Source organism: Chiloscyllium plagiosum, unplaced genomic scaffold (genome assembly GCF_037043375.1).
Source record: "Chiloscyllium plagiosum isolate Xiang-an unplaced genomic scaffold, Cpla_swu_hap1 HiC_scaffold_20, whole genome shotgun sequence".
Lineage (NCBI taxonomy): Eukaryota > Metazoa > Chordata > Chondrichthyes > Orectolobiformes > Hemiscylliidae > Chiloscyllium > Chiloscyllium plagiosum.
The window spans coordinates 33967160-33993636 of record NW_028270158.1 but is presented as its reverse complement, the minus strand read 5'-3'; the positions used below and the strand labels follow the sequence as shown (position 1 = coordinate 33993636).

General features: G+C 43.4%; 1 protein-coding gene across 4 annotated transcripts in view; it reads right to left on the bottom strand.

The window, feature by feature from the left end:
• baiap3 (BAI1 associated protein 3) overlaps positions 1 to 18907 on the bottom strand; it is an 81229-nt gene extending 62322 nt beyond the window's left edge. Inside the window, exons 1-4 of one of the 4 annotated variants that reach the window (XM_087997804.1) lie at positions 18661 to 18907; positions 14804 to 14841; positions 10701 to 10789; positions 3709 to 3864 (exon numbers count right to left, since the gene is read on the bottom strand). In XM_087997804.1, coding sequence (XP_087853930.1) covers positions 3709 to 3803 — 95 coding nt within the window. In that variant the 5' untranslated portion in view covers positions 3804 to 3864; positions 10701 to 10789; positions 14804 to 14841; positions 18661 to 18907. Of the gene's footprint in view, positions 1 to 3708; positions 3865 to 10700; positions 10790 to 14803; positions 15151 to 16401; positions 16419 to 17258; positions 17355 to 18660 lie in introns of those variants that run through there. The other 3 variants (XM_087997803.1, XM_087997805.1, XM_043711073.2) reach the window with 3 other exon arrangements.
• Between the last annotated feature and the right edge of the window lie 7570 nt (positions 18908 to 26477).

The window sequence follows — 26477 nt, the reverse complement described above, 5'->3', positions numbered from 1 at the left end:
AAAGATTTGCAGGTAGAAAATCAATTTAATTGCTGCTGCTGGAGATAGCAAAAGAGAAAAACAGAGGCAGAAGGGTGAGAGACAGAAACAGGTACAGAGGAAGAAAGAAAAGAGACACGGGGAAGTGGGGGGGGGGGCAAATGGGAGGGAGAAAAAGACAAAGAAAGAGAAGAGAATAAAGTGAAAAAAGACAAAAACAGAGAGAAAGACAAAGACAGAAACATGGGGACAGAGTGAACAGGATAGAATTCAGAACAAAGGAAAGCAGAAATTGTGTGAGAAACTCAGCAGATCTGGCATCATATGTGGAGAGAAATCAGAGTTACTGTTTTGAGTCCAGTGACCTTTGTTTAGAACTCCAGAAATTTCACTTTTTTGTTTCAAATCTCCAATATCTGCAGTTCTTTGTTTTATGTGAGTGATAAAATTTGGATACTGCAGGCAGAACCATTCCCGAAATCTCTCTATACCATGGTCTGTTCACATATCACTCCCTGCACTTGCTGGTCTGCATGGATTCCAATAAACAATGTCTCACTTTTAAAATTCTCTTGTTATTTTCAAATAATGTCATGGCTTCAACTTTTATGACTTCTGATATCTCCTCCAGCTGCACAACCCTTTTAGATCTCTTCATTCTCTAATTTGGCCTTTTGTTATCTCTCTACCCTGGTGTCCCTATTGATGCTATCTCGCCCAAAGCTCCACAATTATATTAACCCCACACCCAAATTTTTCAGTCTCTCTATCTCTCTTTCCTTCTTTAAGAATGCTCAGTAAAGCCTACCACTTTGATAGGTTTTGGTCATCTGCCCAATGGTATAAAAATTTAGATTGTGAAACTTCCCAATGGTGCTGTAAAACAACTAGTTGTTACTGGATTCTGTCTACTCCATCTCTTCTGAACATTTGACCCCTAAATGTTTGATTATGTTCAACTACCACGTCAAATTGTCTTTTGATTCTCTAACTATATCATGGCTCCCAATTGTCACATCAATCTCAGTTCTTCTGGTGTCTCTGTCTCAGAATCCTGCCCACTGTTGAATTTGTGATCTTTGTCGCCTATGACAACGTTTTTTTCTCCTTCACGTGACTGTTTCCAATGATTCAGGTCACTGTATCAGTGACAGTCACAAGTCTCTTAGTTCATCTTTGGTTTTGATGGAGCCTGGCTCAGAAATTCCATTAATTTCTTCTACTTATTGTTACAAATACCAGATTTCCAGACACTCATTCTATCCCAGAATACTAATTGTCCAAAAACTTAGGGGTGTCCCACAGAATCTTACAGTACAAGAATAGAATCCCTGTAGATTGGAAACAGGCTATTCGGCCCATTGAGTCCACATCACCCCTCCAAAAACATCCCACCCAGACCTACCCTATCCTGTAACCCTGCATTCCACATGGCTAATCCACTTAACTTGCACATACCTGGACACTAGGGGATATTTAGCATGGCCAATCCACCTAACCTGATATCTTTGAACTGTGGGGGGAAACCCACGCAGACACAGGAAGAATGTGCAAACTCCACACAGACAGTGACGTGAGGCTGCAATCAAACCTGGGTCCCTGGCGCTGAAAGGTAGCAGCGCTAACCACTGAGCAACCACGCTGTCCATTGAGCCACTGTGCCACCCATAAATGCAGGTTCAGTCCCTGTGTATATAACTTTCCCAAGTCTGGTAACTATTCTGAGTGTCTAGTATATTTTTTCCTAATTCCTGGTATTATATTCCCTTTGTCCATTCCCAATCCTGCTGGTTTCCTGTCCCATCGTGAATCAGATTGGCTTCCCATTCCAATCCACCTGATATCTCACACTGTTCATTTCTAGGCTTTCGTTCCAGAATTGGATTTACCCTGGCTCATTCCATTGATGTGTAAGATCTCATTGAGTATATATTCAATCCATTTATCTCTCAGGTCTAACATGAAAGTGAGAAAAAAGGGAATTTGAAAAACAGGAAGTATTACTGTGGGTGATGAGGAAAGAATAGCTGAATTGGAAAGGAAGTACATGGGCAATGGCAGGGATGAGTACAGAGAGCTCAGTATTGAGAAACCAGAACACTGACTTTTCAGTGTTGCAGTTAAAATGCAAATGACTTGTTAAGAGTTACAAATATTTTAACTAAGTTGAAGAAAGAGGTTGGAATTCATTGAGTTTAGTACAAACGTATTAATAAGTTATTTATACAGCTGAACTGGTGCTAACTGAAGATCAAGGGAGAATGTGATTCCTGTCTTTAAAATCTTGAGGTGTAAATGATTTTTCATGATATATGTTTTCCTCATGGGACATGAAGTAACTATCATCCTACTGGACCACAGGCTACTCCCTCATTACAGAGAGTTCACTGGTGGTGGTTTAATCTGAGGGTCACCACACCTCAAGTGAGGGGAGAGATTAAAAGGGAGAGCACTTCATAGTTATAGGAATTGGACACATGTTTAAGGCATTATTCTACATTGCAAACTAGCTTTCCAGCCACCTGAGTTATCCAAACCAGACACTTAACACTACTGGGAATTTCAATCACAGTGATTTCTGGTCAAATAACAATAAAACGCTGAATGACCTCAAGCTCTGTTTATTTAATAACAATTGACAATCCATTTATTGCTCATCCCTAATGTTTAATCATTTCATCCGGATCTGGAGTTACAGAAATGTCAGATGGCTTCCTCCCATGAAGGATATTTGTGCATCAGGAAGCTATTTTATTGACAGGTGAAGTCATATACAATAACAGTAGCCATTTATTTAAAGCATCTTTACATAAAGCCCAGGAAGGACACTCTGATTCATAGTGAAAATATACCCAGAATTCACACCTCAACTCCAACCCAACAGAGAATTGACAGTCGACAGAAATAATTACTGTTATGCCAATCAATTATTTTAAAAAAAGGAGCTTGATAAATTTCTGTCAGAAAATGAAATGAAAGGCTGTCCAGAGAGGCAGAGATTGGGAAATACTATGCGGAATGTGTTGAGAAATTTTGCTCTGGCCCACTCTGGATGCTTAATGGACGGATCATTGCAGCATGGACTGTCTTTATTAAGGTACAGCTGCTAGCACATCTGCAGCCAGTCCAATGACTGTTTTTACTGTTAAAATGAACCAGGTTTTTGAAAAGCAACTTTTGGCCTGGTACACAAGCCTGCCTACCAACTTTTATTCTTGGCTCCAAACCTGGTGAACACTAAATTCATCAAGAGAAAAATGAACTGGTGGGTCCCTTTAGTCCCCTTCCATCTCCTGAGCATAACAAAGACGTTGCTGACACAAACCCTTTCCCACCTACACAACCCCACCTACCCTGGGTTGGACAGGCAGGCACTGTAAAGGTGCACTGTGTCCTTCCCCTTCCTCACACCCAGAGTCTGGGATACAAGCTGCAGATCCACTTCACCGAAGAATGATTAAGGGTTGATTTTCCAATTCTCTGCCTTTGGGATCAGAAACTGGTGACCTGGAAGCTGTATAACTGCTGTGAGTGAATATGGGCTTTCTCTGGTTAATTCTCTGCATGCAGGAACTCCGTGCCTAACAATGATATTGTAATTCACAGAAATAAGAAGAATCTGAGTGTCAATCTCTGAGGGTTTCCCAATTCTTACAATTAATAATCAATAACAAACGAACTTTGTGCTGTGGAAAAGGCTGTGATGACTGGGTTATGGAATTCCCTTACCTGAGTTCATCAGCTGTAGAATATGCTTTCTTTACTGGAGTCACAGGTCGAGCTGTGGTCCTTCGGACAGACTGGCAGCTCTGCAACTGATGCATTACAATTGCAAACCGCCTCAACAGTGGGAGGATTCAAGGAACTGCAGGAAATGATGCAAACCTGAAGGCAGAATAACCGAAATAAAAATAGTTAAGAAATCAAAATTGGTTGAGTGCCCTTGACACCACACCGAGTAATTAGTAAGATGTACAGCTGTGACCCACCCACTGTGTCGTTACAGACAGGATTAGTAATCTGCAGCACTTGCCATGCATTGAAGTTTCATAGTGTGTCCACTCCCAAACAAACATAACCTGTGAGTTCTGAGGCTTTAGGATCAAAATCAAGGCTCTAACCCTCAGGCTATCTCATTTGATATCTTCTAACAGATTGCACTAATGGAGTAGAATAACAAATCCGAATGGTACATATTTTTGGGCTCTGTAAATTTGTTCCTCTTTTTTTATTTAAAAATATATAAATGGTATTTGCATTAACTTCTCCAATCCAACTACTACACAGAGACACAGTACCTTTCTTGATACTTAAAACCACATGAACAAGGAACAAGAGAAGGCCACTCAGCCCTTCGACATTGCTGTGCTATTCAATAGCTGATTTGATTTTAACCTCAACTCTACATTCATGATTAGATTAGATTACTTACAGTGTGGAAACAGGTCCTTCGGCCCAACAAGTCCACACCGACCCGCCGAAACGCACCCACCCAAACCCATTCCCCTACACCTAACACGACAGGCAACCTGCACATTTTTGGACTGTGGGAGGAAACCGGAGCACCCGGAGGAAACCCACACAGACACGGGGAGAATGTGCAAACTCCACACAGTCAGTCGCCTGAGGCGGGAATTGAACCCGGGTCTCTGGCGCTGTGAGGCAGCAGTGCTAACCACTGTGCCACCGTGCCGCCAATTCCTGCTATCCCCAATAATCTTTCATCCTCTTGGTAATCAACAACTTAACTATTTCAGTCTTAAATATATTTAAATATCCTGCATCCAGTGCATTTTGAGGAAAGAATTACCAGGATGTTGCCAGGGTTGTAGGGTTTGAGTTATAGGGAGAGGCTGGATAGGCTAGGACTTTTTTTTCACTGAAGCATAGGAGGTTGAAGGATGGCCTTATAGAGATTTGTACAATCATGAAGGGCATAGATAAGGTGAATAGCAAAGGTATTTTCTCTAGGGTTGAGGGAGTTCAAATTTAGGGAACATATTTTCAAGGTGAGAGGAGAAATATTTAAAAGAGACTGGAGAGGCAACTTTTTCACACAGAGGATGGTTCGCATGTGGAATGAACTGCCAGAGGAAGTATTGGTGCAGATACAGTTGCAACATTTAAAAGACACTTGGACAGGTATGTGAGTAGGAAAGGTTTAGAGGGATATGGACCAAATGCAGGGAAGTGGAACTAGTTTAGTTGGAGAATCTTGGCGGATGGATGAGTTGGACCAAAGGGTGTGTTTCCGTGCTGTGTGATTCTATGACTCTCAAATCCCAGAGAAAAAATGTTTCAGCATTTCTATTTTAAATGGGCATGCCTTACATTTATAGTGTAACCCTAGATCTTGATTCTCCCACAAAAGGAAACATGCTTTCAATATCCACCCACTCAAGTCCCCTCAGGATCTTATATATTTTAATTAAGGTACCTCCAAATCATCTAAACTCAGGAGGATACAGGCCTCCCCAGTTTAGCCTTTGCTCATAAGCAATCTGCCCATTTCTGGTTTTAATATTGCAAACCTTATCTGAACTACTTCTAAAACATTAACATTTTTCCCCAAGTATGGTGACCAGTATTATAAACAATACTCCAGATATGGACATTCCATTCCCTTTATAACTGCATAACCTTCCTACACTAGCATTCAATTACCCTTGCAATAAAAATACAAAGTGCATTTAGCTTTCCTACTTGCTCACTGTACTGCAAACAAACGTTCTTCCTAGTGTATGTTATGCATGTATACAGAATCTTTCCTGGTGTACACTGCACAGATATACAGAACCTCTCCTGATTTACATTACCCTGGACCAAAGAATCTCTTCTGGTGTACATACAGATATACACAGACATCTCCTGATTTACACTGCACAGGAATGGAGAACCTCTCCTGGTATTCACTGCACAGGAACGGAGAACCTCTCCTGGTATTCACTGCACAAGTATACAGAACCTCTCCTGGCATACATTGCATAGGCACACAAAATCTTTCCGGCTGTACACTACATGGCTGCACAGAACATTTCCTGCTGCATATTACACCGTTGCACAGAACCTCTCTTAGTGTACACTACACAGGTAAACAGAACTATTTCCTGCTGTGACACTACACAGGTACACAGAATATTTCCTAATGTACACAATACAGGCACACAGAACCATTCTTGGTATACAATACCAATCACTGTACCTCTCCTAGTATACGCTATACTGAGAGAGAGCACCTTTCCCGGAATTCACTGCATGGATAGATGGAACTTCTCCCTATGTGCATGACGCAGATATATGGATTGTCTTCCACTCGGTTTATTGCTATGTTGAACACAAGGCTTAACCTTTACCTTGTATCTAATCCGCAAACAAATTCATGCAAATCTTAGCATGGGCAATATTCGCTGTTAGTACTGACCTTTGTTATGAAATGCTCAAAATACAAAGAGCACTAATGTTTGTGATGGGATCTTGTGGCAGTGGTTGCTTTCCTTCCTGTTGTCAGGTTACTCCATGCCCAGTCAGCCCCACCTGCTGCCATGGCAATTTGTATAAAGTACCCTCTCCCAGAATATGTGTAGACTAACTTTAACTAAAAGTAGCATGGAGTAGATTGAGAGACTGCAGAGACCTTCTAAACAAAACAGATTAACAATATAACCATTCCTCCATTTATTTCCCAACTTGTAAAATGTCAGTTTAGAGCCAGAATCCAAGCAGGTTAGTGTTGGCAATCCAGCATCACAATCACTAAGGTTCAACACTGCTTTTGAAAGCCAACAACTCCAATCATGCATTGATCCCTCAGTACAGCACTCCAGAAGTGTCCTCTGCTGTACCCATCCAACAATGCAGCACCATCTGACTACTGCCCTCCCAAACATGCAGTTCTCCTACTGTACTGAATTTCTAATAGTGCAATGCTTCCTCAGTTCTTTCTCTCCAATATTGCAGCACTTCCTCAGTACTGCCGCTCCAGCAGTTCAGTGTTCCCTCAGTACAGCTCCTCCAGCAATTTAATGCTCCCTCAGTACTGCCGCTCCAGCAGTTCAGTACTAGTCTGGAATCTCTGTCTGTTTGTTTTTCATTATTCATTCATGGAATGTGGGTGTCATTGGCTAGTTGTATTTGCCCTCGAGAAGATTGTGTGAGCTGTCTTGTTGAATCACTGAAATCCTACGATCCTACGATCTTATACTCCACAACCACCTGATGAAGGAGCAGCGGTCCGAAAGCCAGTGCTTCCAAATAAACCTGTTGGACTATAACCTGGTGTTGTGTGATTTTTAACTTTGTACGCCCCAGTCCAACACCAGCATCTCCGAATCATCACTGAAATCCTGTAGTGTAGTTATACCCATAGTGCTGTTAGGAAGGTAGTTTCATGATTTTGATCCACTAGCTACATTTTCAAGTCAGATGAATGATTTAGAGGGGAACCTGCAGTTAGTGGTATTCCATTGAGTCTGTTGCTCTCGTCAACCTAGGTGGTAGAGGTTGCAGGTTTGGAGGTTTCTGTCAAAGATGCCTTGGTGATGGAATACATCTTGTTGATGGTGCACACTGCTGTCTTTGTCAGTGAATCAATTGTGAATGGAGTGAATATTGAATGTTGAATTTAGCAAGACCTGGACAACAGGTCTTGTGGGCGGCACGGTGGCACAGTGGTTCGCACTGTTGCCTCACAGCGCCAGAGATCTGGGTTCAATTCTCGCCTCAGGCGACTGACTGTGTGGAGTTTGCACGTTCTTCCCGTGTCTGCGTGGGTTTCCTCCGGGTGCTCCGGTTTCCTCCCACAGTCCAAAGATGTGCAGGTCAGGTGAATTGGCCATGCTAAATTGCCCGTAGTGTTAGATGAAGGGGTAAATGTAGGGGTATGGGTGGGTTGCGCTTCGGCGGGTCGGTGTGGACTTGTTGGGCCGAAGGGCCTGTTTCCACACTGTAATGTAATCTAATCTAATCTAATCTAATCTAAAAACATTCAGGCTTGGGCTGATAAGAGGCAAGTAACATTCATGCCACACAATTTGCCCATCCAACAGTGCAGAATTCCCTTGATACTGCCTATTTGACAGCCTAGCACACCCTGAGTACTGCTTCTGCAATAGTACAATGCCTCCTTAGCATCTCTTCAACAGTGTAGCATCCCTCAGTATAGTTGCTTCAACAATACAGCATCTCTCAGTACTGTCCTCCCAACAGTGCAGATGGCGTACCAATCAAGCAGACTGCTTTGTCTTGATTGATGTCAAGCTTCTTAAGTCTAGCTTGGGCTCACCCACCAGTCCAGTGGAGGATATTACATCACTGTCCTGACACGTGCCTTGCAGATGGTGGATAGGTATTGGGGAGACAGAAGACGAGTTATTCACCATAGAATACCCAACCTCTAACCTGCTCTTGTAGCCTTTGTATTTAAATAGCTAACCCAATTCAGTTCTGGTCAACTGTAAACAACAGGATGTTGATTGTGGACGTGATAGTAATGCTATTGAATATCATAGGAAGGTTGTTAGGTTCTGAAAATCATGTGGGATGAATGTTACATGCCACTTATCAGCCCAAGCTGGAATGTTGTCCAGATCTTGCTAAATATGGACATGGATTGCTTCAGTATTTGAGGATGGTGCTGAAAATTGTGCAATCATCAGGGACAATCCCTCAGTATAGTCCTTTCCTCCTTGTGGTGGAAGGAAAGTCATTGATGAAGAAACTAAAGTTGGTTGAGCAGAACACTATCCTGAAGAACTCATATAAGCACGGTGCAGTGGTAATATCCCTACCTTTGAACCAGGAGGACAACTTTAAGATCAACTTGCTCCAGAGATATGTAATAACATCTTTGAACAGATTAATTAAAAAATATCTACCCTGAAGAACTCCTGCAGTGATGTCCTGGGACAAGAAAATTTACCAGGATGTTATTGGGACTGGAGGATTTGAGTTATAAGGAGAGGCTAGATAGGCTGGGACTTTTTTCACAGGGACATAAGAGGTTGAAGGGTGGATCTTAAAGAGGTTTATAAAATCATGAGGGGCATTGATAAGTTGAAAGCAAAGGTCTTTTCCCTCGGGTTGGTGAATTCAATACTAGGGGACCATTTTTAAGGTGAGTGAAGAAAGATTTAACATAGATCGGAGGGGCAGCTTTTTCACACAGTGGGTGGTTCATATGTGGAATGAACTGCCAGAGGAAGTGATAGATGCAGGTACAAACTTAAAAGACACTTGAACAGGTACATGAATAGGAAAGGTTTAGAGAGATATGGACCAAATGCAGGCAAGTGGAACTTGTTCAGTTTGGGAAACTTGCTCGACATGGTCGTGTTAGACCAAAGGGTCTATTTCTGTACTGTATGACCCTATGACTCTATAACTCTCCTTGTGCTAGGTAAGACTGAAATTAATAGAGAGAGACCCCTATTGACTCCAGTCTTGCTAGGGTTTCTTGATATCACACTTGGTCAAATGCTTCCTTGATGTCAAGGCCAATCACTGTCACCTCACCTCTGGATTTTAGCTCTTTTTTCCTATGTTTGGACCAAGGCTATAATGAGGGTACGAGCTGAGTGATCCTCGAAGAACCCAAATTGATCATCAGCGAATAGGTTATTACTGACCGAGTGCCGCTTTGTAGCATTGTAGATGATTCCTTCCATCACTTTGCCGATGATCAAGAGCAGACTGATAGGGCAGGATGTATTAAATTCCTGGAGTTAGCCTTGAGGTTAACCCCAGCCTTTTAACTCTTCAATAACCAGCATCTTTACATGCAGACAGAACTGAAAATCCAAAATAAAATGCAGAACATGCTGTAAACTTTCTGCAAGTCAGTCAATGCCTAAAGGAAACAAGCCATTTACTACCTTCACTGACTCTCCTAAGATTGATTTATCTTTGCAGGTGCTGAAAGGTCCACCGTGCATTTCTAATATACTGTTTAATGGTATCGAGTAATTGGAGTACTTCTAGAATCTGTTCCTTTCTCTTTCAGTTTCTTCCCACTGAGTCTTTACTCTCACATTGTTACACTCGTTATGTTTTGTGTCACACTTGTTCGTATTAACTTGCATTTGCCACTGTGCCCCCTGATCCATATCTATGAGCAACTGCAACTAATCCTTTAAAGAATGAAGTTAGGAAACATCTCTTCACAAAAAGAGTTATAGAAATGTGGATCTCTGATCTACAAATTTAATTTGATGCTGTGCAGTTATTAAATCTAAAACTAAGATTGTTAGAATTTAATTAACCAAAGGCATTAAAGCTGGGTACATTGAGTTAGGTCAGAGATCATTAAGTTCAGTACAGGTTTGATGGGCTTTGTAATTCCCCTACTCCTTAGAACAGGATTGTCCCAGTGGTGGTGGGAGAAAGGATTATGCCCCAAATGCTGAGATTGCTCAATAAACTGCCACAACTACCTTCAATTAAACCGTACCACTGGACAAAATCGATTCACGGCCGTGAAGTGGATATATGAGAAAAAGAAATTGCTGGAAAAGCTGTGAAGAAAAATCAGACCCTTCCTCAGAACATGGTGTTTATACACCTCTTTAACAGACAGGCACAAATTTGTTATCTGTCTTGCTGTTCTTCTGGGGTATCATAAGATTTCAATTCACAGCAGGTTTGTCAGTGATGTCATTACTTATTATCTGCCTTTGGACCTTGTTTAGTAAGGGCAATCACTAAAGGGCAATCTCTCAAAAACTTGCCTCAAACAAGTTGCTTTAATCCAAGGATCGATAACGACTTTCCTGAAGGTTCAGGTAATAATTGGATCAGGTAGCAGCCCAGTCTCTTCCTGAACATAAATAGAAAATCTAGATTAAAAAGAGCATAGAATTCTTTTTTCAAACTGAGCACAGATTAAGAAAAAAGAGAATAGCTTAAAAATTAGATCAATGGTTTTAATGTGGAATTTTTTAAAATGTGTGGACTAAAATGCAGTGTAAATTTTTAAAAACAATTAAGAAACAGAAGATTAATTTTATCAAAAGTGTGGAGTAAAATGCATTTTTGAGTGCAGTGCAGCAATGTATTTACCTGATTGCAAGTTCAGATCTAATAAATCAATCTTTTACCAACTACAAATGTACTTGGAATGGATAGGTTTGAAAAATCAAGGTCAATTTCAGAATGTTTAAAGCAATGATACTGTTACCTCTTCTGTGCCCACAAGGCTTAGACAGTTCACAAGTAACTCAAAAGACTCTGAACCTTGCAGACCTGCACTCTGCAAACCTTCAGAGCAAGAATCCAAATAACTTTTTCAAATATTTTATATTGAGAAATGAAGTATTGTTGACATTACCTATCCAATATTTGGGATGTCCTTGAAATATCCCAAATATTCAAGAGAGTGAGGGTGCAGAGCTGAGTATGGTGGCTATCACCAAGGAGAAGGTGCTAGTAAAACTGAATGGCCTGAAGGTGGATACGTCACCTGGACCAAATGGACTACACCCCAGAATTCCAAGGGGGATGGCTAAAGAGATATGGGAGGTGTTAGTGGTGATCTTTCAGGAATCAATAGAATCAGAGAGGGTCCCAGAGGACTGGAAAATTGCTAACATGACACCCCTGTTTAAAAGGAGTAAGGTAAAAGACAGAAAATTACAGACCGATTAACCTACCCTGAATCCATTGTGAAGGGTGAGATTTCTGAATGCTTGGAAGTATATGGTAAAACAGGGCAAAGACTTCAAGGGTAGGCCATACCTGACAAAGCTGCTAGAATTCTTTGAGGAAGTAATGAGCAGATTAGACCAAGGAGAGCCAATGCATGTTATCTACCTGGACTTCAAGAAGGCCTTTGACAAAGTGCCGCTCAGGAGGCTACTGTGTAAGTTAAAGGTCCATGGTGTCACAGGCAAGGTGCTAACATAGATAGAAGCATAGGCTATCTGGCAGAATGCAGAGAGTGGGGATAAAAGGGTCCTTCTCAGGATGGCAGCAGGTGACAATTGGTGTTCCACAAGGCTGAGTGTTGGGAGCACAGTTTCTAACTTTATATATTAATGATCCAAATGAAGGAATTAAGGGCATTCTGGCTAAGTTTGCAGATGATACAAAGATAGGTAGAGGGACAGGCAGCATTGAGGAGGCGGGGAGGCTGCAGAAGGATTTAGACAGGTTAGGAGAGTGGGCAAAGAAGTGGCAGATGGAGTACAATGTGGTAAAGTGTGAGGTCATACACTTTGGTAGGAAGAATAGAGGCATGGACTATTTTCTAAATGGGAAGAAAATTCAGAAGTCTGAAGTGCAAAGAGACTTGGGAGTTCTAATCCAAGATTCTCTCATGGTAAACTTGCAGGTTGAGTCAGTAGTTAGGAAGGCAAATGTAATGATGGCATTTATTTTGAGAGAACTTGAATACAAAAGCAGGGATGTACTTCTGAGGCTCTATACAGCTCTGGTCAGACCACATTTGGAATATTGTGTGCAGGTTTGGGCCCCATATCTCAGGAAGGATGTACTAGCCCTGGAGAGTGTTCAAAGGAGGTTCACGAGAATAGTCCCAGGAATGAAAAGCTGAACATATGAGTAATGTTTGAGGACTCTGGGTTTATGATCTATGGAGTTTAGAAGGATGGAAGGGGGTATCTGATTGAAACATACAGAATACTGAATGGCCGGACAGAGTGGATGCTGGGAAGATGTTTCCATTGGTAGGAAAGATTAGGACCCAAGGGCATAGCCTTAGAGTAAAGGGATGACCTTTTGGAACAGAGATAAGGAGAAACATCTTCAGCCAGAGACCGGTGAATCTATGGAATTCATTGCCACAGAAAGCTGTGGAGGCCAGATCATTGAGTATATTTAAGACTGAGATGGATAGGTTCTTAAGTATCAAGGGATGAAAGGTTATGGGGAGAAAGCAGGAAAATAGGGTTGAGAAACTTATTAGCCCGATTGAATGGCAGAGCAGACTCAATGGGCTGAATGGCCTAATTTCTGCTCCTATATCTTATAGTCTTAAAAGGTGATACAGTATAAGCTCTCTTCCTGAACCATTGTAAGTACAATCACAATGCTGATAGGGAGGGAGTTTTAGGATTTTGATTTGGTGACAGTGAAGGAAATATATTTCTGTTAAATAAAATGTGATTTGGAGGTAAACCTAAAGGTGGTGGTGTTCCCATATATCTGCTGCCCTAGTATGTAGAGTTGGTGGAATTCATGGGTTTGGAAGGTGCTGTCAGAGGACCCTCAAATAGCTTTAGCCCTATGCAGATAATGTGCTGGTTATCATGTTGACTTTGGCAATGTTTGTTTCCCCAAAAATTTCATTTGAGAGAGGGAGAACATCACCAGGGGCAAATGGCCAGAGAGAGGACCCCATGGAGAGAGGCTCAATGCAATCCAGTCAGGAATGGCCCAGCGATTGTAAGCTAAGGAGAGAGGTCAGCCCACAAAGACAGACAGCAGCCTGAAAGTGCTGAAGCTGCACTTGGAGACAAGGGAGGAGGAGACAGCTAAGAGGAAATCAGACAGGGAGCAGGGCAGTAAACAAACTCTGTGTTCAATGATAGTTGTCAAATGTCAGGTTAGGAATTAGCAGAGTTCATTGAGATAAGAAAAGATCCAATCCAAACTAACTGAGCAGAAAAGTTATCAAATAGCAACGAATCTATAATGGAATGTGTTCAAATATGAGACTTACAGAGTTAGAGATTTTTTTTGTAAAGTGAAAACTATAGGGTTGTTGCGTGAATAAAAAGGATAAAACCAAACCCAGAAAAAACAAAAAGCACTTTTGTAGTACTTTTCACAACAATTAGACTTCTCAGAGTGCTTTACAGCCAGGAAAGTACTTCTGAAATGTAGTCTCTATTGCAATGTAGGAAACTCACACTAATTTACACACAAACTGCAGGATAAATTATAAAATGTATACATTTTATGATATTGATTGAAGAACATGTATTGGCCAAGATACCAGGGATAATTTCTCTGCATTTCTTCAAAATAGTACCATGAGATCGTCTCCATCTTTTATGAGAAGGCTTTGGTTTAACTTCTTACCTAAAAGCTAACACCTCTGATGGTGCAGTGCACCTTTGTTATTGCATTGGATTGTTAGTCTATATTTAAGTACTGAAATCCTGAAGTGGGACTTGAACTCAAGCCTTATGATTGAGAGACAAGTGTGTTATTCACTTAACTCAGGCAAAAGCTCAAAACAATATCATGGAGAATATAGAATTTTTAAATGTATGCTACATGGTGTCACTATCAAGGCCAGCATTTATTGTTGATCTGTAATTGCTCTTGAACTAAATGGCTTGCTAAGAAATTTCAGAGGTCGTTTAAGAATCAAGCTCATCACTGGGGATTTAGAGTCACATATGGACGAGATCATGTACAGACATTAGGTTTCCTTCCCTAAAAGGCTTTGATGAAGCAGATGTTTTATTTACAATAATTAATGGTAGTTTCCTGATTACTGAGACTTGCTTCCCCCACTCCAAATTTTTATTCATTAAATTTTAAATTTGACCAGCTGTCATGTTGATTTTCTGACCCCCTGTCCCGAGATTAGACTCTGGGCTTCTGAATTACTCGTCCATTGACAGGACCATCTCTCCGCAAAATGCAGTGGGGAGATGAACTTGGAAATCGAAGTGAATGCCCTCCTTGTGATGGACTTGTTGGATGGTATGCTGGGAAAGCAGTGGTGAGCTCAAACCACCACTTTAACTCCCTGACTGCTTCTTCCTGCCGAGCAGACAGGGTTAGAATAGATGTTCTGAAACTTACAATGTGTGACAAATTTGGCGAGGAGGTGGGGACACAATCTGTTAATAATTCTTACCTCAGTCAATTGCTCCTTTTCAACAGTATCCTTGGGTTCTGTAACGACACAGAGGATTATTGCAAGAGAATTCAGATCTGAAATGAAGTATTGTCCAGGTAATTGGGTAAGGAAGAATTCTGATGCGAATTTGACCCTCTGAGACAGAGAACGCTCACTGATGTGTTAGAGACTTATTTTCCTATAAACAGCAGCTTCAGGTTTGCATCCAACTTTCCCTTAACAGATACTATGATTTCTGCCTGAACCAATCTCTGCGCGAAGCTTTGCATGTTCTCACAACGCTCTTGGTTGAACATCACCTCTGTAGCTGAGTGTCTGATCCACCGCCTGGCTAAGGTGCCCTGTAGTGACATTAAACACATTCTCCCAATTGACAAGATTAACACCATTAAAACCTGGGGGGGGTGGGGGGTTCATAGATTTGTGGGCAGGAGTAATCCCGTCACGCCCTCTCCAATAAAGATGCACGCAGCCTGTGTTTGTACGCTGTCTTGAGAAGGGGTATCATTAACCCTGTGTCTGGGGCGGGCTCCGGGTGTCAGGAAGATTTTCCGCATCATTTTTCACCTCAATTAATTCCCTTGACGACGGCTTCATTTCTTTTCAACAAAATATCAACAGTGACGCGAAATGACGTGGAGGGAGATATTTCGGGTGTAAACTCGCCCCCACACCTTTGTACTTGAAGGATGCCGAGTCCCTCTTGCCCCCGCCCCCCTTCCACCCACCACCCACCAACCAGATCAGCGCTCTGTGTCAGTCCCAGAAAAATTACAACACCCCCTGTCTCTCACTCTCAGAGCTGGCTGAATTGGAGCTCAGGATGAAAACTTCCATTGGAAGTTCGAAGAAAAATATCACTTTTCGTAATCTGTTTGTTTAAGCCCCTCACAACATTGTCCATTCAAAGAACCCTCAGAGCATTTCGTTTTTGTTGACAGCCCATGTGACATTTACCGCTGCCCAGATTACGGGTTGCAGTGCTATAGCGCCTTTAGCTGTCAGTCCAAGCGGCGTGTATGTGTGTGGGGGATTGCACACGCGGGACTATTCGTACTTTGTAAATCCGCCACAATTTACCCAGCTATAAACAAGACTGCCTCAGTACTACAGAATAACAGTTACCCGGTAAGGTGCTCCAGTCTGAAATAAAATAAAACAATCAAACATTTGGTGGTGGTGGGATTCTATATAGAATATCTGAGACCGAGAGTTACTGATGAGGTTGCAGTTGGTAGGGATTCTTGGTGAGAAATGTTGATGCAAAAAAGAGGTCCTCATTACATTGTTCAGAAGTTTACCTGAACACACTGGCAGTAAATGACAATGATAAAGGGAAGCTGGAAATATACAGCTGTCTGTATGAGCTGGCTGCGCATTTACTGCTCCATTACAAAGCTGCTCAGGCTCATTTCCTGATTCCCTGCCTTTTCTCATTTTTGACTATCCCGCTCGTTAAGGAGAGCCTCGGAAATTGAGTACCTGCTTCATCCACCCCTAACATGTTCCAGCAACACATAAACAGGAGAACCACCACGCTGTACCAGAATATGGTTAAAACACCGCACGCTTTCTGCATTGCATTTCAAACTTACAACAAAAGTACCATCAAAACAGAGGTGCAGGATGTTTTGGATTCGGATATTCCGGATTACCAAACTACACGGTCTCTTAAAATATCTTACAATACCCTCCCATCTTCTTCAGAATTTGTACAAACGGAAGAAATTCTCAATTGCAGCAAGTATTTCACTCTCTGACGGCAGCTACCCGTTGACCAGCTGTTGAACGGGTATTCAATTCACTAACAGGCGGTATTCCAGTGCCCAGCTCTCTGACAGCTGGCCTTTTTTCTAGGTAAGGTTGAAATGGGAACTGAGGCAGGACAGAGGAGCAGTGAGCAGAAAGAAAACGTCTGGAAGATTGACTCGTTAACGTGTAACTGTTCATTGTAACCACTCCGAATTGATTTGAAAAGGTAAAACATCTCGAATTTTCTGTTCCGGCTCGATGAGACACGGTTCCAATGTAGCACACCATCAGAGAGTCTCACTGGAGACTGGGTCAGACTAACCCAGCGGAATGAAGAAGGAAGTTGTTGGGGGAGAACAGTTTCCCGAGAGAGAGAGACTCAAAGGTAATGCACTGCAAGTGGACAAGGCACAAGGGTTGGAAGGATATGGAGCACGGCCGAAAGCGGAGTCAGTGTGACTCGGGGAGACGTGAGGGAGGTCTCGCCAGCACTGTCAGGCTGAATGAGGGAACAGTGGCTGGCTGGGACTACAGTGGACTCCGGCCGAGGCGGACTGTGTTCAAGGGCGCTGTGTGTTTCCAATCACCACCAAATAATTAATTCCCAATCATTTTATGTGAAATGCCTCACCCTGATCATTTGTTTCTGTTTTAACCGATTAAAATATTCGAATGTGTTTATTTTAATGTTGTTACTTGCCGTCCCGCACCGAGGTTCCCCGCTCCGTGCAGTTGATATAATGCAGGAAGCTGTCTGTTGGGCCTGTAGTTACCTACGGATTCCCTGATGGAAACGCCAGCCCGGTCTCAGGACAGAGCTACAGCAGGAGCACAGGTTAGAACTGGGAAAGGGTCAACAAATGCAAATAAAACAACCAGGAGACAGAAAGCAGGACGCACGAAGACTGTCACCTTCACACGAACAGGAGGCCGTTCAGCCCCTTCCCTCCAGTCTATCCGCCATGTCATGAGGACATGGCTGTTCCATGCCTCTGTTTTGGCTCCACAGCTGAGTATAAAATTGCCCCCCCCCCCTCTCCTCCCCTCTCCCCTCCCCCCAACCGATCTTGGTTTGAAAATGACTGGATCTCTGATCTCGGGGTGGGGGTGGAATCAGTTCCAGTGCCCAACAGCTTCAATTCTTGGAGAAGTAACACCCCAAACCACACCTCCCCACCTTCCTATCACACAACACTCCCCCCTACCCCCCCCACTCCACCCTCGCAAATCCCCCAAACAGTCAGCGGGAGAAGTTTCTATCAATCAACTCCTTAACAAAATAATCCCGGCTTGGGGTGGGTTGGGTGGTGGTAAAGATTAAACAGCTCCTGAGGAAAGCTCTAACCAAACACATGGATGCAGGCTCCTTGGCTTGGAGTCACTCAGATTGGCACCTAGCAGCTCCTCATTATCCCCTCCCCAGCCCAGGTTCCCCCTCACCCACCATCACATCCCTCCCCACCGCAACCACCACCTCACACCCCCACTCCAGGCTCCCCCACCCTCATTCCCCACCATCTCACCCCCCCCCCCACTCCAGGCTCCCCCACCCTCATTCCCCACCATCTCACTCCCCCCCCACTCCAGGCTCCCCCACCCTCATTCCCCACCATCTCACCCCCCCGCCACTCCAGGTTCCCCCACCACCACCTCACCCTCCCCACTACCTCACCCCAGATCCCCCCATCCTAGATTCCCCCCCACCACCTCACCCCCCACCCCAGGTTCTTCCATACCCCTTCACCTCAGATTTCCCCCCACTCCCCTCACCCCAGATTCCCCCCACCACCTTACCCCCACACATCCCCACCCCAGGTTTCCCCCCCAGATTCCCACAACCACCTCACCCCCTCACCCCAGGTTTCCCCCACCCCCTCACCCCAGGTCCCCCCCCCAATCACCACCACATCCCCCCTCCACCCCTCACCTCCATCCCCCGAGCCCAGGAGAGCACCAGCACTTCATCCCCCCGTCCCCAACACCACCACATCCCCCCGCCCCCCGGTTGACCAGTTCGGTTCCAAGACCCCTCAGTGGGCTGGGCCGGGCTGGGTTGGGGTGGGTGGGGGGGTGATATATCGGTTGATTTCCCCATTGCTCACTGCAGGCCGCCCGCCAGTCGCTTCTCCGCCCGCAGGTTCAGTTAAAAAGTAAAGGCAGCCCGTCATGTCGGGATGGAGAGAAAAAAACAAACCAAATCAAACAGGATGCAGTCAGACAACCGAAAAAGGCGAGTTAAACTAACCAGAGCAAGGTGGGGACAGAAATAAACCAATGGGGCACACAGTGGGAATAACACCTTGTTAGAACGCAATGGGGCGAACGGAAAAGACTGACAAAATGCAGATGCAGTGAAATGGACATGGAAACGGAGTTCGAACAGAGCGGGTTAACTGTCCTCAGCACTGTAAACGGCACTTGAACCGGCAGATTGGGGGGGGGGGGGGGGGGGAGCAAATCCACATCATATTGCAGTGAGAAAGGCATTTATACAAAAAACAAACTGGCGGAGACGGAGAGAGGGAAATAGGAAACTACAGAGAGAACGAGAAAACAAGGCGCAGAGACAGGCAGAGGCACCGACGTCAGGAATTGGACCTTGTTTCCGCCTCGGTTTTGGACATTTGTGAGTGAAATCGGCGCAGGTTATCTCCCACAGCCTTTGGACATGAGAAATAGACTGTGCCCCAGACTGGACAGGAATGGGGGAGGGAAAGAGTGTGGGGAGGAGAGTGAGGGGCGTGCAGCCAAAACAGTGAGGCAGGCAGAGGCAGGGAACTGGGGAGAAGGGTGAGAGACAGAGAAAAGGAGAGGGAGAGAGAGAGAGAGAGAGAGAGTGTATGGGACAGACAGCCTCTACTATAGAAGCAGAAACAAAGCGACACAGAAAACCAGAGGCAGTGACACTGACTGCCTCTGCCTCGGGTACCCTTACCTGTTGCTGCCGCTCCTTACCCCGGGTACCCTTACCTGTTGCTGCCGCTCCTTACCCCGGGTACCCTTACCTGTTGCTGCCGCTCCTTACCCCGGGTACCCTTACCTATTCCTGCTGCTCCTTACCCCGGGTACCCTTACCTATTCCTGCTGCTCCTTACCCCGGGTACCCTTACCTATTCCTGCCGCTCCTTACCCCGGGTACCCTCACCTATTCCTGCCGCTCCTTACCCCGGGTACCCTTACCTGTTGCTGCTGCTCCTTGCCCGCTGCACATTGACAGCTCCGGGCAACATCACGCTGGGCATGGAGAACCACCTACTGACCTGAAACAGCCCAATCAGAACACAACTGGGTTGACAAATGTGTCGCCTGGAGGCGGGGAGCTAAAATTTCCCGACTCAAAATTACAGACACATAGCCCAAGACTGCTATCAATCTTCTTTCCTAATTCACCATACAATTAACACAGACCAGCCCACAAACTGCCGTTATTATTCCTGTCCAAACCAGCAATGATTACAATCCCGTCCTAACCTGCATTCCTTGCAGTCCAACCTAAACCAGTGTTCAGGAACTCCCAAGGGACATATGTCCCTTTAATAGGTCCTGCTCCACCAATCATTAAAGTTGATCATCTAAACTCAATTTTCCACCTCGTTCCCATATCCGCTACTCCCCAAACTAGCCCGAACTATATCGATTTCAATATTCAAGGAGTGAGAAATCTAGGGTAGAGAATCCAAATGTTCACAAACCACTGCGTGAAAGACTTCTCTAGGTCCTTGTCAACATCACTGGCCCCTTATCTTGATTCATATTCTAGACTCTCCAACCCGAGATGATGGCTTCTCAGCAATTACCTTCGTTTGGCCCTGGAAGAAATTTATATGTTTATTATGGTCCTGTCCATACAAGCGTTTATTATAAAATCTGAAAGTGCTGGAGAAACTCAGTAGCTCTGGCAGCATCTGTGGAGAAAGAATGAGGTAATGTTTCCAGTCCAACATAAATCAGAGATGATCCATACTGAAACTCAAAACGTTAACTTACTTTCTCTCCAGATGTGCTACCAGTCCATAAGACCATAAGACATAGGAGCGGAAGTAAGGCCATTCGGCCCATCGAGATAACTCCGCCATTCAATCATGGCTGATGGGCATTTCAACTCCACTTACCCGCATTCTCCCTGTAGCCCTTAATTCCTGCTGAGTTTCTCCAGCACTTTGAGTTTTGATTTCAGATCTCTACCACTTGAAATACTTTGATTTCATTTCAGTATTTACGACAAAATCTGTTCCCACCAACACTTATTACAATTCAAATATTGCAGTCCAGCCATAAATGTGTATGTATTACATTTCTGCACTATTGCGAAAAAAACCCAGAAATGGTTGGAGAAACTCAGTAGGTTTGGCAGCATCTGTGGAAAAAGAAACAGAGGCAATATTTCAAGTCCAGTGACCCTTCCTCAGTTCTGATTGTTTCAGACCTCCAGCATTTCACAGTTCTTTGTTATATTTTCCACATTTATTGCAATCATGTCTCAAATCAACAATTACCACAACCTTCCCAAACTAGTATGTATTGAAGTTAATAATTGGGTATACACTTTGCCAGACAACTTTGTTGGTGGAAGGTGCACCCACTCAGGTATAAAGGTTCACTATCAGAGTTTGCAGACAACACAGAACCTGGAGGTTGGGAGGAGGGTGCAGGTTGGGAAGTGCTAATGACGAAAAAAGATTTCAGGTCAGGTTAGTAGATTAGGTTGATGCCAGATAAATTTAGTGCTGGGAAAAGTGAGTTTTTGAGGAAGATTAAAGAGAGAAAATATATATTAAACAACAAAACTTTAAAAGAAACAACAGTGTATATATTGATAAGTTGACAATAGTGTAAAAACTCAAGACTGGGGATATGAAAATGGGCTTAATAGCACCTATGCCCTGTGTGCTGCAGTGTCCTTGCAAGATGGTGTCTTTGATTTGTGCGCACACTTCTGGTGATAAGCATTCCAGTTCCTTCTTCGTAAAAATGTTGGCACACATGCCAAGTGTGCCAAGCAGGCAGAACATGATGTCAAAGTCTGCTAGACGGGAGTTTGAAGCTCCAGCCAATGCCTTTACGTAACCTCGCACAGCTGAACATGGGTTATGTAACACAAAACCCCTTTCACTCCTAAAGTACCCTTTAAAGAATCAACTACTTTCAGGTTGCTGGTTGATGTATTTCAATTGTTGCTATAGTTCTACAGAGATTTGGTGCTTCTCATAGTTATTTAAACTTCCAAACAGCTGCAGGAAGTGTATGTCAACATGTCAACTCTGCCACCTACCTGAGCCAAAAAGAATTTCACCTGTTCAATTTCCAGCTGGTGTGTGACTTGTGGGAGCATATCTTTTCCCAAAATTCCTGGAAGGAGTCTAGTATTCTAAAATGAATCATGATGCCTTCAATTGATGGTGGTCTTCTGTTGTGATGGATGTATTTCTTCCATCATATTGAACCAAAAAGTGGCTTTGGGTGAGAACTTGGCTCATGCCATTGGTTCACAGTTAAGGTTGGCTGTATGCATACAACGAAACCATATTGCAGAAGAAATGTGAAAGAACACAGTATTTATTTGCATAAACAATACAGCCTGGGCCATTCTGGAGGAGAGAGTCTCAAACTAAGTGCTAGTTTACTGCATACTGCATGCTGCAAATCTCATCATCGCAGTGGGACAATACTTGTTACCAGCTATCGGAAATGAAGCAAAGAAGCCAACACATGAGAAGGATGATCAGGCAGTGGAGAGTATAATAAAGGAGAAGGCAGAAGGAGCAAGACAATAGAATGCTGTCCTGAGGTAATTCAAATGCAAGGTCAGTAATCACAACCCCAATCCCCCAATTGTCAACAGTCCCACACTTGCCACCTGCTCTCTGATGCAAGTTATCTCCTTTTGATGACAACACAAAAATAAAAAAAAATCATTGACTGTGCAAACTAAACTCCCTGCACATTCCCTCCTTATCATGCTAGACCTTGGCATTGCCACCTGAGTGGCTGCAGCACACCTTATGGAAGACTGCTGACAGCCACTGAGGGAGACTCTAGATTGTTTTGGAAATTATCTCAAGTAGCTCTGGACTTCAGCCTATATCATCTCAGCCTGTGCAGCAGCAGTTGGGCTGGCTAGTTGAGAGGGAACAACAAGGGCACTGGTGGACTGGCAAAGGTAAAAGTTTAATGCTACATGGAACCGCTACAGCTCTCTGAGATAGTGCTACAGACATCCTAGTCATCTCTTGGAGGATAGTCTCCTGGACACCTTGCAAACTTAATTTCAAGCTGCTGTGCACAGGCCCTAATGACAACAGATTGAGTTTGTGTGACTTCAGTTTGAATTTCCATTGTATCTCCCCAGATATCTGGTGGAAATTGCTTGTACTGCAGTGGGAGTGAGATATGGGCTATCAGATGCTGCATCATTGCTACATCCATAAATACTATTCCCATGCTGGATGCAAAACTCTGAAGCAGTTTGATTCTGGACCTTCCATAGACCTTGATATCGAATGCAGGTCTTCTGATAAACCTGATAATATGCCAAGAAGTTTATTGTTTACACCCATAAGTTTTCTTCTCTATCTCAGTTCAAAGTTCTCACCTTCAACAGAATCAGTGTGCAAACTCAGCCTCCAGCTAGGTAGTAACTATGCTATCTCTATCAATTGTCTGACTCTATGTTATCCCCTAAGATACACAAAATGTCAGTACCTGAGATGCTGGTACAAATTTGAAATTAGATGAGAATATGTCTTCCTCCTGCTCCACTATTGTCTTGGTCAGTTGCAGTTTTTGGGATCTGAAAAGAGAAAATCACAAGGTTTAATAGGAAAGCAGGAGGTGCGTTCACACTATCTGTAATGTGTAAGTGAGGACAGAGTATGGGATGAGGTGGGAAATGGGATGTGAGGAAGAGGCTAGAGAATGATCCTCAATGGTTTCACCCCATTTTTGACCATGGCCTCAACCATGGTTCTTTGAGTAATGGTCATATTCATTTCTTCCATTGGACTTAGAACATATAATTATGTCACTCCCCTTTCATAACCAGAGTTCTTGCTGCCTCTCATTGTGAGCCACCTTCTCCTGCAAGGAAGGGAGAAGTATTTCCAATTACTTGGTGTTGTGGTGTTTGTGGTTGAATAGCTGGCAGTGTGGTTTACAAGAACGACTCTAGGAATGAACAGCTTATCATATGAGGAGCAGTTGAGGACTCTGGGTCTGTACTCGATGCAGTTTAGAAAGATGAGGGGGGATCTATTAAAACTTACAGAATACTAAGAGGCTTGGATAGTGTTATGACACAGTGGTGAATCCCTTTGTTAATTAAATGAAACACCCTTGTAATCACCATGCCTTGTAATCTGTTAAAATATGAGTGACAGAGAACTCACAAATTCCACTACTTAATGAAAATAACATTTTTTTTTGCTCTAAAAGTGAACATTAAACAACTATTCACAATTCTAGACACCCCGTTCTCTTAACTGCTTAATATCTGCCTCCAGTTCGATAACAATCTATTGTTCCAATAAGACACTTATTAAAATTACATCAATTTAATTTTAAAACCACACAGCTGCTGTCACCTACTGTGATTTCACTCTTCCAATTGTAGATCACCCTAGGTCATCTTCTTTCTTGTTACTGCAAGTATGTTTCATATGAAAAGGTACCTTTGATAGAGAATGTTTCCTAATTTCTTGGAGAGCAAGATGTAGATCTCCAGGTATTTCTGTCACAATGGCAGTTTCTCTCTCTCCAATTTTCAATAGTTCCATATTTTTATACCCACAAAATCGGATCATCTCATTGGTTCGATGTTGGCAAAACAATGAATTCAAACTTGAATGGGTTTTAGTATCCTGGGGCATAACTTAAACTGATTGGTTAAATGTGAACTGTTGTCAAAACAGCAATCAACTCAGGTATCCATTTCACAGCCAAATGTTACATATTTTCAATTTTCCAGTACACTCTGTGGCTGCCATCTAGTGATATACACAGGCGTTTGTAAGCTCTCATTTCAGAATAGCATTCACTCTCTCTTAAAGGTACAGAAGGCTGTCTGACAGAAGGCAGAGAGTTGGGATAAAAGGTTCTTTTCGGAATGGCAGCCGGTGACAAGCGGTATCCCGCAGGGTTCATGGGGCCGCAGCTGTTCACATTATATATTAATTATCTGGATGAAGGGACTGGGGGCATTCTAGCGAAGTTTGCCAATGATACAAAGTTAGGTGGACAGGCAGGTAGTACTGAGGAAGTGGGGAGGCTGCAGAAGGATCTAGACAGTTTGGAAGAGTGGTCCAGGAAATGGCTGATGGAATTCAATGTGAGCAAATGCGAGGTCTTGCACTTTGGAAAAAAGAATACAAGCATGGACTACTTTCTAAACGGTGAGAAAATTCATAAAGCCAAAGTACAGAGGGATCTGGGAGTGCTAGTTGAGGATTCTCTAAAGGTAAACATGCAGGTTGAGTCCGTGATTAAGAAAGCGAATGCAATGTTGTCAATTATCTCAAGAGGGTTGGAATATAAAAGCACTGTTGTGCTACTGAGACTTTATAAAGCTCTGGTTAGGCCCCATTTGGAGTACTGTGTCCAGTTTTGGTCCTCACACCTCAGGAAGGACATACTGGCACTGGAGCGTGTCCAGCGGAGATTCACACGGATGATCCCTGGAATGGTAGGTCTAACATATGAGGAATGGCTGAGGATGCTGGGATTGTATTCATTGGAGTTTAGAAGATTAAGGGGAGATCTAATAGAAACTTACAAGATAATACATGGCTTGGAGAGGGTGGACGCGAGGAAATTGTTTCCATTAGGCGAGGAGACTAGGACCCGTGGACACAGCCTTAGAATTAGAGGGGGTAAATTCAGAGCAGAAATACGGAGACATTTCTGCAGCCAGAGAGTGGTGGGCCTGTGGAATTCATTGCCACAGAGTGCAGTGGAGGCTGGGATGCTAAATGTCTTCAAGGCAGAAATTGATAAATTCTTGATGTAACAAGGAATTAAGAGCTACGGGGAGAATGCGGGTAAGTGGAGTTGAAATGCCCATCAGCCATGATTGAATGGCGGAGTGGACTCGATGGGCCGAATGGCCTTACTTCCGCTCCTATGTCTTATGGTCTTATGGTCTTATAGAACACAGCTTTAACTTCATAACAATAGCATGGATGTGAAGATAATGTTTCTATTAGTAGGACAGACAGGACCTGAGGGCACAGCCTCAGAGTGAAGGGATGATCCTTTAGAACTGAGATGAAGGGGAAATTCTCTGGTTAGAGGGTGTTGAATCTGTGGAACTCATTGCCACAGAAGGCTAAGGAGGCCAGGTCATTGAGTGTATTTAAGACAGAGATAAATAGGTTCTTGATTAGTGAGGGGGCCAAAGGTTATGGGAAGAAGCCAGGAGAATGTGATTGAGAAATATATCAGCCATGATCAAATGGCAGAGCAGACCCAATGGGCCAGATGGCCTAATTTTGCCCCTACATCTTATTGTCTTTATTATCTTATTCTTTTAAACTCCAATTAGTACAATCCTAACAGATTCAGTCTCTCTTTATACATCATTCCTGCTATCGTAGGAATCAATCTGGTAAACCCTTGTTGCATTCCTTCCATAAAGTACACATAATATTACAGATGTGATTTCACCAAGGCCTTGTACAATTCTAGCAAGATGTCCCTGCTCCTATCCTCAAATCGCCTCGTTGTGAAGACCTTAACTACCTGCTGAATCTGCGTGTTTACTTTCAGTGACTGGTGTACAAAGACACCCAAGTCTCATCGCATCTCATTATTATGCACCTCCACTTTCCCAATCATTCGGGTAATAATGTGCCTTCCTGCTTTTGCTACCAAAGTGAATATCCTCACACTAATCCACATTATACTTCATCTGCTTTGTATTTGCATT